At 40.3% G+C, this 12,170-nt stretch overlaps 1 protein-coding gene across 2 annotated transcripts in view; it reads left to right on the forward strand.

The window, feature by feature from the left end:
- Positions 1–5,492: 5,492 nt before the first annotated feature.
- nuak1b (NUAK family, SNF1-like kinase, 1b) overlaps positions 5,493–12,170 on the forward strand; it is a 29,657-nt gene continuing 22,979 nt past the window's right edge. For both annotated transcript variants that reach the window (XR_003878935.1, XM_029758008.1), the window contains exon 1: positions 5,493–6,870. Coding sequence is in view for 1 of the 2 variants with exons in the window: in XM_029758008.1 (XP_029613868.1) it covers positions 6,580–6,870 (291 nt within the window). In the remaining variant the exon portion in view is untranslated. The remainder of the gene's footprint in view (positions 6,871–12,170) is intronic.

Here is a 12,170-nt window from a genome sequence, read left to right on the forward strand (position 1 = left end):
ACACTTCCTGAATGTGATGTCATTGTGGGAAGTGGCTGTTTTTAAAAAAAGGGGAATTACTATAAACAATAGAGTGGAAAGTGAAATCAGGGTCACACAGAGCATCTTAAATATAATAATAATAATAAATACAATAATCATGAAATAAAACGTTTTGATGAGAGAAATTTTAAGTAGGATTATAAAATAATGAAGAAAGATTTCAAATGTTTAATTATTTAATTACTTATTTTTCTCATAGAAGTTGATTAATAGCACACAGAGACATGGTAAAAAAACCTACATCCACTAAAAACAAAATACATCAAATTCACCTAGAGATCTACATCTCTGCACTTTTAAACAACACCTAATTTTAAATTCAAAGCCCTTTAGAATACACATTTTACACTAAATAAGAGGTGTTATTTCCTGGGGACCCAGCTAGTAGCTACATTTCTACGGCTTGTTCTTGTTTACTTTACCTTCAAAACAGACTTACTGTACCCCTGATCAGGGGACATCATAGCCTCGAGAGACAGTGCAAAATAGTTCCTCTTCAGTTGCCAATAGAACAGACTGACAAATTAGAATTTGTAATCAATTAAATAGCTAGGCCTATTGAATCTTGAAGAATGGAACATGTATAAATACTTAATGAACTTAGTTCACCTGTCGTACCCCATCAGAACTCAAAATATATGCTTGTTTTACTCAATTGTTTGTCAAGAATATCATTGTAAACAAACCCTATATATTAGCCTCAAACTAAGAATGGTAAAAGCATATGCTGATTCCTGGCCTGGGCGATTGTTAGAATGATTTTAGGCAGAATGATCTACTCCTTACCCTCTCTCTCTGTGTTGGCAGTTCTGGAGTGGCATGAGACCGATGCAGAGAGAGCTGGTAATGCAACGCATGCCGAATCACAGATAAGTTGTACCTGTAATATTCATATTATTCAAAATATGTCTCCGGCTCTGCACTCTCTCATGGAAAGTGTCAGTGTCCGCACCTTATCCCTTCCCTGGTGTTGGTTCTCTCTGTACACAAAGTCACTTGTTTTTTTTCACCTCCTCACATGGTTTCTCTTCTTACTTTTATGCTGATGGCACTCAACTATCTTTCACCCCCATGAAACATGATCTCAGTGTGTCTGGCAGACATCTCTCCTTGGATGTTGGTCCGCCAGCATTGCTATTCTATCCTTGGGAATGCCTGCCAGATTCAAGACCCCCTCCATCATGGTTGACAACTCCATTTGTGTCCACCTCCCAGACTGAAAATAACCTTGTTTGGACCTTGGACGACATCTTTGCTTGGATGTTGGTCCATGTGAGGTAGGCGTCACAGTGGATGTGCAGTGACTTTCCAGACAAGCGTGGTTCCTTGTGGTTGTGTTTCAGTTTATGTAAAACATATATATACATCTATTTGGATACAGCGTGTCCTTGTTTCACCTCTGTCCATGTTCCCTCAGGCTATTCCTGGTCTATTGGCAGTTAACACAACTTTCCATCTCAGACAGGTGGGACACTCACTATATACAATTTATGATGAGGTGATTTGGTAAGTCAGTGTGAGTCAAGAAAGATGGAATGATCTGCTGACATTGGGATGAAACTATGCCCAATTAGGCTGACCCCCACCTCTTTTTTTGTTTCTATTTTTGGAATAGAAGCCTATTCACCTGTAATGTTTACATTGTTTCTTAATTATTGCTTTTTTTATGACTGTATCCCAGATATCCAATGTAATCTCAAAGTTTGTCTGAATTCTTGAAGTGTGGATCAGTCCCTATTTTGGGCATTCTAAATACAGCAGTGTTGTTTTCTCTTTATAGTGGCCTAGTTTCTTATGTCATATAAGAAATATTCTATTTTGGATGCCCACTGTGTGCCCAAATAGTTTTGTTGATCTTGAAGTTGTTATTGTGAGTTACCTCTGCCAGTGGCCCAGGGGTTCTGAATACCTGGCAGAAACACATAGGCTATGTCCCAAATGGCACCCTATTTCCTATATAGCGCATTATTTTTGACCAGAGTACCCATAGGTCTCAGTTCAAAAGTAGTGCACCATATAGAGAATAGGGCGCCATTGGGGACGTGCCCATGCATTTCACGGAAATCACTGATCCAGAGTTCAGAGATGTTTTTCGGATTCACCAAGAGCACAACGTGAAATTGTAGTTTGTGAATTATTACTCTGATTTTTTTATTTCTTGTTTTGTAACCATAAAGTTACATAACCTCTTTTATAAATATATTGTATAACTTTTTGGTTGGGTACATTGCAGAGAAATTGACATTTGGAACAGGGCTATGTATAGTGTTATAGCTGAGGCCTAATATTATTGAACACACTGAAACATAAAATACGTTCTCTATCAGGTTCCACTGTTTTGGAAATGATCTATAGTGACATCTGTCACTGACTGTCATAGGCTATAACCTACATGGGGTAACCTACAAAATACAAGTTTATTGATTAGAGAATACTATTTCAAAAATATGACATAGGGGTAAATATGTTCCTAGAGGCGACTGTGACAAATACAAGCAGATTAACATCTCTTTTATGTAGAAGCCATTCAATTTATTTCCGCAGGTGCTGCCCAGAATCCACTTTTATGGCCATTTGGCAGCCATCATCGTCTGTCTAATGGTTAACTCATTGAGTTCTGACTAGCTGGGAACTCTAAAATCATAAATTCATAAATAAAAAACCTTAGTGGAGAGAAATATATTTTTATTTGGAACTGCTGCTATTGTTTGGAAATAAATTGTGTCAGGAGAATAATATGACTGTTAAGACTGTCCTCTTGGTTGACTTGGTAAAGCTTTAGGCCTGATCACCAACAACGACGAGACAGCATATAGGGAGGAGGTCGGAGACCTGGCCGTGTGGTGCCAGGACAACAACCTCTCCCTCAACGTGATCAAGACTAAAGAGACGATTATGGACTACAGGAAAAGGAGGACCGAGCACACCCACATTCTCATCGACGGGGCTGTAGTGGAGCAGGTTGAGAGCTTCAAGTTCTTTGGTGTCCACATCACCAACAAACTAACATGGTCCAAGCACACCAATATTTGTCATGGGTCCTCAGATCCTCAAAAGGTTCTACAGCTGCACCATCGAGAGCATCCTGACTGGTTGCATCACTGACTGGTATGGCAACTGCTCGGCCTGCGACCGCAAGGCACTACAGAGGGTAGTGCGTACGGCCCAGTACATCACCGGGGCCAAGCTTCCTGCCATCCAGGACCTCTATACCAGGCGGTGACAGAGGAAGGCCCTAAAAATTGTCAAAGACTCCAGTCACGCTAGTCATAGACTGTTCTCTCTGCTACCGCACGGCAAGCGATACCGGAGTGCCAATTCTAGGTCCAAGAGGCTTCTAAACAGCTTCTACCCCCAAGCCATAAGACTACTGAACATCTAATCAAATGGCTAGTCAGACTACTTGCATTGCCCCCCCTCTTTTACGCTCCTGCTACTCTCTATTATTATCTATGCACAAGTCACGTTAATAACTCTACCCACATGTATATATTACCTCAATTACCTCGACTAACCAGTGCCCCCACACATTCTGTACCGATACCCCCTGTATATAGCCCCGCTATTGTTATTTTACTGCTGCTCTTTAATTATTTGTTACTTTATTTATTTATTTTTGTTGGTATTTTTCTTAAAACTGCATTGTTGGTTAAGGTCTTGTAAGTAAGCATTTCACTGTAAGGTCTACACCTGTTGTGACAAATAAAATTTGATTTGATTTGAATTTATGGGACGTCTCCATATCTCTCCACACTAGAGGGCAGTATGTACATTATATTTGCCCAAGAACAAATATTTGCCCGAGCGCAAATAAGGCCAACTTTGCATCATATCAAATACAAATCTTTGACTGAGTCAGTGTTGCTATAAATGGATACCCCAATGACCATGTTTATAGAAAACAAATAACACAAATGTTCTGCATGTAGTCTGCTATCGAATAGATCATAGAGGAAAACAGTTCACTCTAATCAGATGATGTTTGACATAAACTTCCCCTCTCTCTAATTAGTGTATAAATGACACCATACACAACCCAACGTTAACAAGAGCAACTGCAGTAAACCCAATGAGCTGCAGGCTGCATAAGGTCATCTCCTGGTAACGTCTCAGAGTCTGGGTCTAGATTAGGACCAGAAGGGAGGTGAGTCTCTCTGGGCGTAGTATGTCTGTTCAGGGGTATGCAACATTACAGAACCCTCAGATCGAAGTGTATTGTGTAGAACTATGATCGTCTGCCGAGTAGAATTGAAAGTAGATTGAATTTCTAGCTGCAACATTCTGAATGTTTGACTAAATACAAACCAGTTTAGGACCAGAGGTGAGGTGAGGCTCCCTGAGCAGAATGGCACTGGGCCATTCTGATACTGCAGCTAGCTGGAGCAGGATGATGCTATAGCTCAGGGGTGAAGAATTCACTACGCTATGCTCCTTCCCTGGCTACTAAAGGCAAGTGATATCTTACAGTAGAGGGCTCTTTTTTTCTCCAGAAGAGGGAAAAAACCTGGACTCACTCAGAATAATCTTTCGATATTTAATCTATGAATAATAAATCAAATGAATACATTTATTGTGGATTAGTGTGAGAGTTAATATGATCTTAATTAAATATCGACAACAGCTATGGCATCCTTTGACCTCTGCTGCTTAAAAATAAATGTCATATTTCAAGAATATTTCCATGCCAATCTATTATTCCGCAGTAAATGGCCACTATATCCACTCTGTAAAAACCTACAGACAATAACTTGATATTCTTGCAGGCAGTGATCAGTAGGGTTATACAATGTAGCCTTCAGCAAATTGGTAGGCCTTAATTAGAAAATCCCTTATGATATTCTGTTGTGTTCCTTTCCATTATAAGAACCAGATGGAAACATGAATTCATGTTGCATAATGATAACATACACACTGTGGTATCCCCAGGGAATGCCAGTAACACTGAGATAGATTGTGAATTCTGCACAGCCAGGTTCTCAACGTGTCTTACTGCATGTCATCCGTCATTGTCATGCCAGAGTATGAATGCATAACATTTATTTAGTGATAAACCTAACATTGGATACCTGTTTCTGTTTTTGCTTCCTGATTCACAAGTATCATTGGCTCTTATAGACTCGCCCACAGTAACAGCAGTGGTTGTATTATTCATGGAAAAAATATTGGTTTGAAAGTGAAGGACCTCCTGTGACTTCATAAAGGTTTCAGCAATATTAATAATTAAACTGCCTCAACCTGAGTTTCCGTTCAAAACGATATGTTTTCTTGCACTCTAATAAGTTTGACGCAGCTAAAATAATGAATGACAGGCGGGTATGAGGATATTCCTTGACAGGTTATTACGATTTTAGGTTTCATTATGACTTTGTATTGTATTTTGTGTCTGAAACACAGTTTAGTCATTAGGCCATGGTAAAATGACTGTAGTTTGCCAAAAACAGGGCAGTACTGCCACAGCCTCTGTCAAGGGAAAAGCAGTCAGCGGCAGAGAGGCAGAGAGCACAGCGGGAGAGAAGGAAGGAGGACTGTAAACTCCGCCTCCGGACTCGATCGTTTCACATTCCTTATTCACAGCCCCTCACGTTAGAGAATATAGAGAAAGGGAGAAGAAGGGCACAAGAAGAAGGAGAGCAAAACGACAATGGCAATAATCAAAACGTCTGAGCTTGACATATCCGATCATAGCGCATCTGCAACGTCGACTTGGGCATGGAGCACTCGCGCCATACACAGAGCTCAGCTGAATGACGTTACACCTGGTTTGAGGACAAAATGAGGGTCATCTTCATCCAGAACGCCGGTTTCGTCGCTGCTTTCTCGGGAGGCAATGACGCTGAAGGTTTCGCCTGTTAGTTGTGAGTTAACGATGTTGGCAGCATTTTTACGGTAGATTATGTGAACGGCCTAGAATAAACGAAAGACTATGAGATAATAATGCCAGTATAGGCTACTACACGGATGACGAGAATAGAATAATAGCGTGATGTTTAAATAACCTAAATATTTTTTTTCTTTCTGGATTGCTAAATTTTGAGCACCATTGTTCATACCCGAGGAGACATACAATCGAAAGTGGATTCAGCTTCCGACATGCATTCGTCTGTCGAATTCTGAATACATATTTAGAGGACTGTAGCCCTAGAATATACCTTCATAGTAAAACATGTATAATATGCATTGCATTATGTATCAGGCGCGTAAAGACAGGTGATGTCACATGTCTCCTTTATAACCTTTTGCTTTTTTTATTTAATCGTATAATAATGACTCACTCTTATAAGCCGACAAATGAATGACTAGATGTGGAGAGAATTCTTTGATCAGAAAAGAATGAACAAAGGGAGTGATCATTAGACAATCGGAATAATTTCTATGTTTATTACTATAATATTTACGCATTATTCCTTGTAATTTATTTTATTTATTACGACTATTATTAGGCCTATAATAAGTATAACTATAGTATAAATATTTGTAACAAATAGCTTAGTTTAAGATATTTAACCGTGGGAAGTTAGTTTGAATACTTCCCTAGAGATGGAAACAGCTTGTCTCTCGGCCCACCGAGGGCTGACCCGTCCTGAGGCCAAACAAACCCCAACCTCAGTGGGTAAACCATCTAGGGGTGACCTGTCCCCTCCATCGCTACCTGCCGGTAATTCAATGGCAGAGACACCGGCAGCTAGCGATGGCAGCAGGAGAAATTCAGGCTTCAAGAAACACCACCACAAGCATAACCTGAAACACCGCTACGAATTGCTCGAGACTCTCGGAAGAGGGACCTATGGCAAAGTCAAGAAGGCAATTGAACGACACTCCGGCAGAGAGGTGAGACACTTATTTATGCATAGGGGTTTTAAACACTCTTTATGTATAGGGGTTTCAAGAACCCTGTATGCCTGAGACATCTGTAAAAGGTCTTCTTGTGTTTACACAGGCAGCCAATTCCAATCTATTTTTCACTAATTGGTCTTTTGACCAATCAGATCAAGAAAATATCTGATGTAATTGGCCAAAAGACCAATTAGCGGAAAAAAGATCAGAATTGGGCTGCCTGTGTAATTTAAGTCTACAGACCTGAGACGCCCAATCCTGAGTCATAGAAAACATAGCTACAACAAAGAAGCCCCAAATAGCTACTTTGCTGTGCTCTATAAATGTGTCTTTTTCCCCTCTGGGAATTCCCCCGTGCTCATAAGGCCCTAGAGGCCCAGTGAATATCTTTAGCACGCGCTGTCCTCAACGATACACATCATTGAAACAGGCCAACAGTCCTCCAGGATACTTCAGCCATCTCACATTGAATGGGCTGGAATGGGCCATTTATTGCTGTAAGGTTAAGAGATTTCTAGTTTGGCAAACTCAAACTTGAGAGCTGGCTTAGAACAACACCTCTTTTTGATGTCGTTGAAATAATTGAACTGCATGTTAAAATAATATATATATGTTTTTTAATGTAACCTTTATTTACAGTTGAAGTCGGAAGTTTACATACACTTATGTTGGAGTCATTAAAACTCGTCTTTCAACCACTCCACAAATTTCTTGTTAACAAACTATAGTTTTGGCAGGTCAGTTAGGACATCTACTTTGTGCATGACACAAGAAAGTTTTCCAACAATTGTTTCCCGAAAGATTATTTCACTTATAATTAATTCACAGTATCAAAATTCCAGTGGGTCAGAAGTTTACATACACCAAGTTGACTGTGCCTTTAAACAGCTTGGAAAATTCCAGAAAAATACATCATGGCTTTAGAAGCTTCTGATAGGCTAATTGACATCATTTGAGTCAATTGGGGGCATACCTGTGGATGTATTTTAAGGTCTACCTTCAAACTCAGTCAAGACCTCAAAATCAGCCTCAAAATCAGCCAAGACCTCAGAAGAAAAATTGTAGACCTCCACAAGTCTGGTTCATCCTTGGGAGCAATTTCCAAACGCCTGAAGGTACCACGTTCATCTGTACAAACAATAGTACGCAAGTATAAACACCATGGGACCACACAGCCGTCATGCCGCTCAGGAAGGAGACGCGTTCCTAGAGATGAATGTACTTTGGTGCGAAAAGTTCAAATCAATCCCAGAACAACAGCAAAGGACCCTGTGAAGATGCTGGAGGAAACAGGTACAAAATTATCTATATCGACAGTAAAACGAGTCCTATATCGACATAACCTGAAAGGCCGCTCAGCAAGGAAGAAGCCACTGCTCCAAAACCGCCATAAAAAAGCCAGACTACAGTTTGCAACTGCACATGGGGGCAAAGATTGTACTTTTTGGAGAAATGTCCTCTGGTCTGATGAAACAAAAATAGAACTGTTTGGCCATAATGACCATCATTATGTTTGGAGGAAAAAGGGGGACGTTTGCAAGCCAAAGAACACCATCCAAACCGTGAAGCACGGGGGTGGCAGCATCATGTTGTGGCGGTGCTTTGCTGCAAGAGAGACTGGTGCACTTCACAAAATAGATAGCATCATGAGGAAGGGAAATTATGTGGATATTTTGAAGCAACATCTCAAGACATCAGTCAGGAAGTTAAAGCTTGGTCGCAAATGGGTCTTCCAAATGGACAATGACCCCAAGCATACTTCCAAAGTTGTGGCAAAATGGCTTCAGGACAGTAAAGTCAAGGTATTGGAGTGGCCATCACAAAGCCCTGACCTCAATCCTATAGAACATTTGTGGGCAGAACTGAAAAAGCGTGTGCGAACAAGGAGGCCTACAAACCTGAATCAGTTACACCAGCTCTGTCAGGAGGAATGGGCCAAAATTCACCCAACTTATTGTGGGAAGCTTGTGGAAGGCTACCCAAAACGTTTGACCCAAGTTAAACAATTTAAAAGCAATGCTACCAAATACTAATTGAGTGTATGTAAACTTCTGACCTACTGGGAATGTGATGAAAGAAATAAAAGCTGAAATAAATCATTCTCTCTACTATTATTCTGACATTTCACGTTCTTAAAATAAAGTGGTGATCCTAACTGACCTAAGACAGGGAATGTTTACTAGGATTAAATGTCAGGAATTGTGAAAACTGAGTTTAAATGTATTTGGCTAAGGTGTATGTAAACTTCAGACTTCAACTGTAACTAGGCAAGTCAGTTACGAACAAATTCTTATTTACAATGACGGCCTACCGGGGAACAGTGGGTTTACTGCCTTGTTCAGGGGCAGATCGACATATTTTTACCTTGTCAGCTCAGGGATTCAATCCAGCAACCTTTCAGTTACTGGCCCAATGCTTTAACCACTAGGCTACCTACCGCCTCAATGACTGTGTACCTTTGACCAATGTCCCTCAACTGTTTTGTTTTTGTTTGTGTCTTGGTGTTGTTTTGGTCAACAATTTCCTAGAGTTTCTCCATGACTTGGAGGACAGCAGCATGTCATTGAGTGCTCGTCATCTGCACCCATGCTCCATATTCGGAGACCCATGCACCTCACCTCTTCAGATATTTCTATGTGCTGCATAATTTTACCCATGATCCCCTTTTGGCAGAACGAGAGGAAATTTCCTTACGTGTGTTCAGATTCAGAATGCCAGGGGGGAAACTCAGTCGGGTCAACACGTCCCTCTGTGTTTCATAGCTCCTGGCACATGCATGCTTGGTGGGGGCACCATAAACCCATAGCTCAAATAGCACCCTCACATGGCCTGCCTGGCTGGTGCCATTGCTTTATGGCATCAACGCCTTATTGCAAGTTTTCCAACTCATTAAACAGACAGGGTGCTTGGTTCAAGTGAAAATCAGGATCTGTTTGGGTCTGTTTTTAAAAGCCTAGTCATATTTGGTGAAATGTTTAAGGCTATTGTGTTATATCCCATTAATAACCGCAGTTTCACCACTTTGTATGTCATTGCCATCTCCACATGCCCTGAAATCATTGTAGAGATTTATGGAGTGATGGTAATGCCTGATCCCCATGCATTCCTCCTCTATCAGTTAGCCTGGCCTGGCTTCGTTCTTCAGCCCTTAATGATTCCACTTCAAATAGCAGGCAGCAGAGCTGACCCTGGAACAGTGTGTAGGTGGTAGCTAATTATAAATCAAGCTGAACTGTTGCCGTTGAATGTGTCACAACATTATTACCAGTACAAGTGGCCATGGGCCCTTTGTAAATCAACACTTGAGTACATTCAGTTCAGAGGCAACCAGACAGAGATAGAGAGGGTGTGCAGACTGTGGCCCCAGGGCACGTGTGTCTGGCATGGTGCTGTGAGAGTGTACATGACCCCTGACCTAAAGAGCCCCTGGTGTCCATATGATAGAGATAGCAACAGGGTGAGAGATCGTTATGGAATCCCTCTGCCGGCCCTGCCCGTATTACTTTCCCTGGCATGCCCCAGCTTCCTTTGCAGCTAGACTAAATGAGAAGAGCAAAAGGGCAAAGAGAAGAGACTGATGACTTGTGTTTGTGGGTTTATCATTGAAGAGAGATTGATTAGATATCGGGGTGCATGAGAGCATGTGTTCAAGTGTGACAGCCTGTAGACATAGAATCTGCATAGCTTTCTGTTGTGTTTGTCGGCTGCTCACTTTGGATTGAAAGTTGGTGTGTCTGTGTCCTCATACAGTATATGTGGTTTGATTTGACTAATGTATGTGTGGTTTGATTTGACTCATGTATGTGTGGTTTGATTTGATGACTGTATGTGTGGTTTGATTTGATGACTGTATGTGTGGTTTGACTTGATGACGGTATGTGTGGTTTCATTTGACTAATGTATGTGTGGTTTGATTTGACGACTTTATGTGTGGTTTGATTTGACTAATGTATGTGTGGTTTGATTCGATGACTGAATGTGTGGTTTGATTTGACAAATGTATGTGTGGTTTGATGACTGTATGTGTGGTTTGATTTGACTAATGTATGTGTGGTTTGGTTTGACTAATGTATGTGTGGTTTGGTTTGACTAATGTATGTGTAGTTTGGTTTGACTAATGAATGTGTGATTTGATTTGACTAATGTATGTGTGGTTTGATTTGGCTCATGTATGTGTGGTTTGATTTGACGACTGTATGCGTGGTTTGATTTGATGAATGTATGTGTGGTTTGGTTTGACTAATGTATGTGTGGTTTGATTTGATGACTATATGTGTGGTTTGATTTGATGACTGTATGTGTGGTTTGATTTGACGACTTTATGTGTGGTTTGATTTGACTAATGTATGTGTGGTTTGATTCGATGACTGAATGTGTGGTTTGATTTGACAAATGTATGTGTGGTTTGATGACTGTATGTGTGGTTTGATTTGACTAATGTATGTGTGGTTTGGTTTGACTAATGTATGTGTGGTTTGGTTTGACTAATGTATGTGTGGTTTGGTTTGACTAATGTATGTGTGGTTTGATTTGACTAATGTATGTGTGGTTTGACTTGACTATGTGTGGTTTGATTTGACTAATGTATGTGTGGTTTGATTTGACTCATGTATGTGTGGTTTGATTTGATGACTGTATGCGTGGTTTGATTTGATAAATGTATGTGTGGTTTGGTTTGACTAATGTATGTGTGGTTTGGTTTGACTAATGTATGTGTGGTTTGATTTGACTAATGTATGTGTGGTTTGATTTGACTAATGTATGTGTGGTTTGATTTGATGACTGTATGTGTGGTTTGATTTGATGACTGTATGTGTGGTTTGATTTAATGACTGTATGTGTGGTTTGATTTAATGACTGTATGTGTGGTTTGATTTGACTAATGTATGTGTGGTTTGATTTGATGACTATATGTGTGGTTTGATTTGATGACTATATGTGTGGTTTGATTTGACTAATGTATGTGTGGTTTGATTTGATGGCTGTATGTGTGGTTTGATTTGACTAATGTATGTGTGGTTTGATTTGACTAATGTATGTGTGGTTTGATTTGATTACTGCATGTATGGTTTGATTTGATTACTGTATGTGTGGTTTGATTTGACGACTGTATGTGTGGTTTGATTTGACGACTTTTTGTGTGATTTGGTTTGACTAATGTATGTGTGGTTTGATTAGACTAATGTATGTGTGGTTTGATTTGATGACTGTATGTTTGGTTTGATTTGATGACTGTATGTGTGGTTTGATTTGACGACTTTATGTGTGGTTTGATTTGACTAATGTATGTGTGG

This window comes from Salmo trutta, chromosome 7 (genome assembly GCF_901001165.1).
Source record: "Salmo trutta chromosome 7, fSalTru1.1, whole genome shotgun sequence".
NCBI classification, from domain to species: Eukaryota; Metazoa; Chordata; class Actinopteri; order Salmoniformes; family Salmonidae; genus Salmo; species Salmo trutta.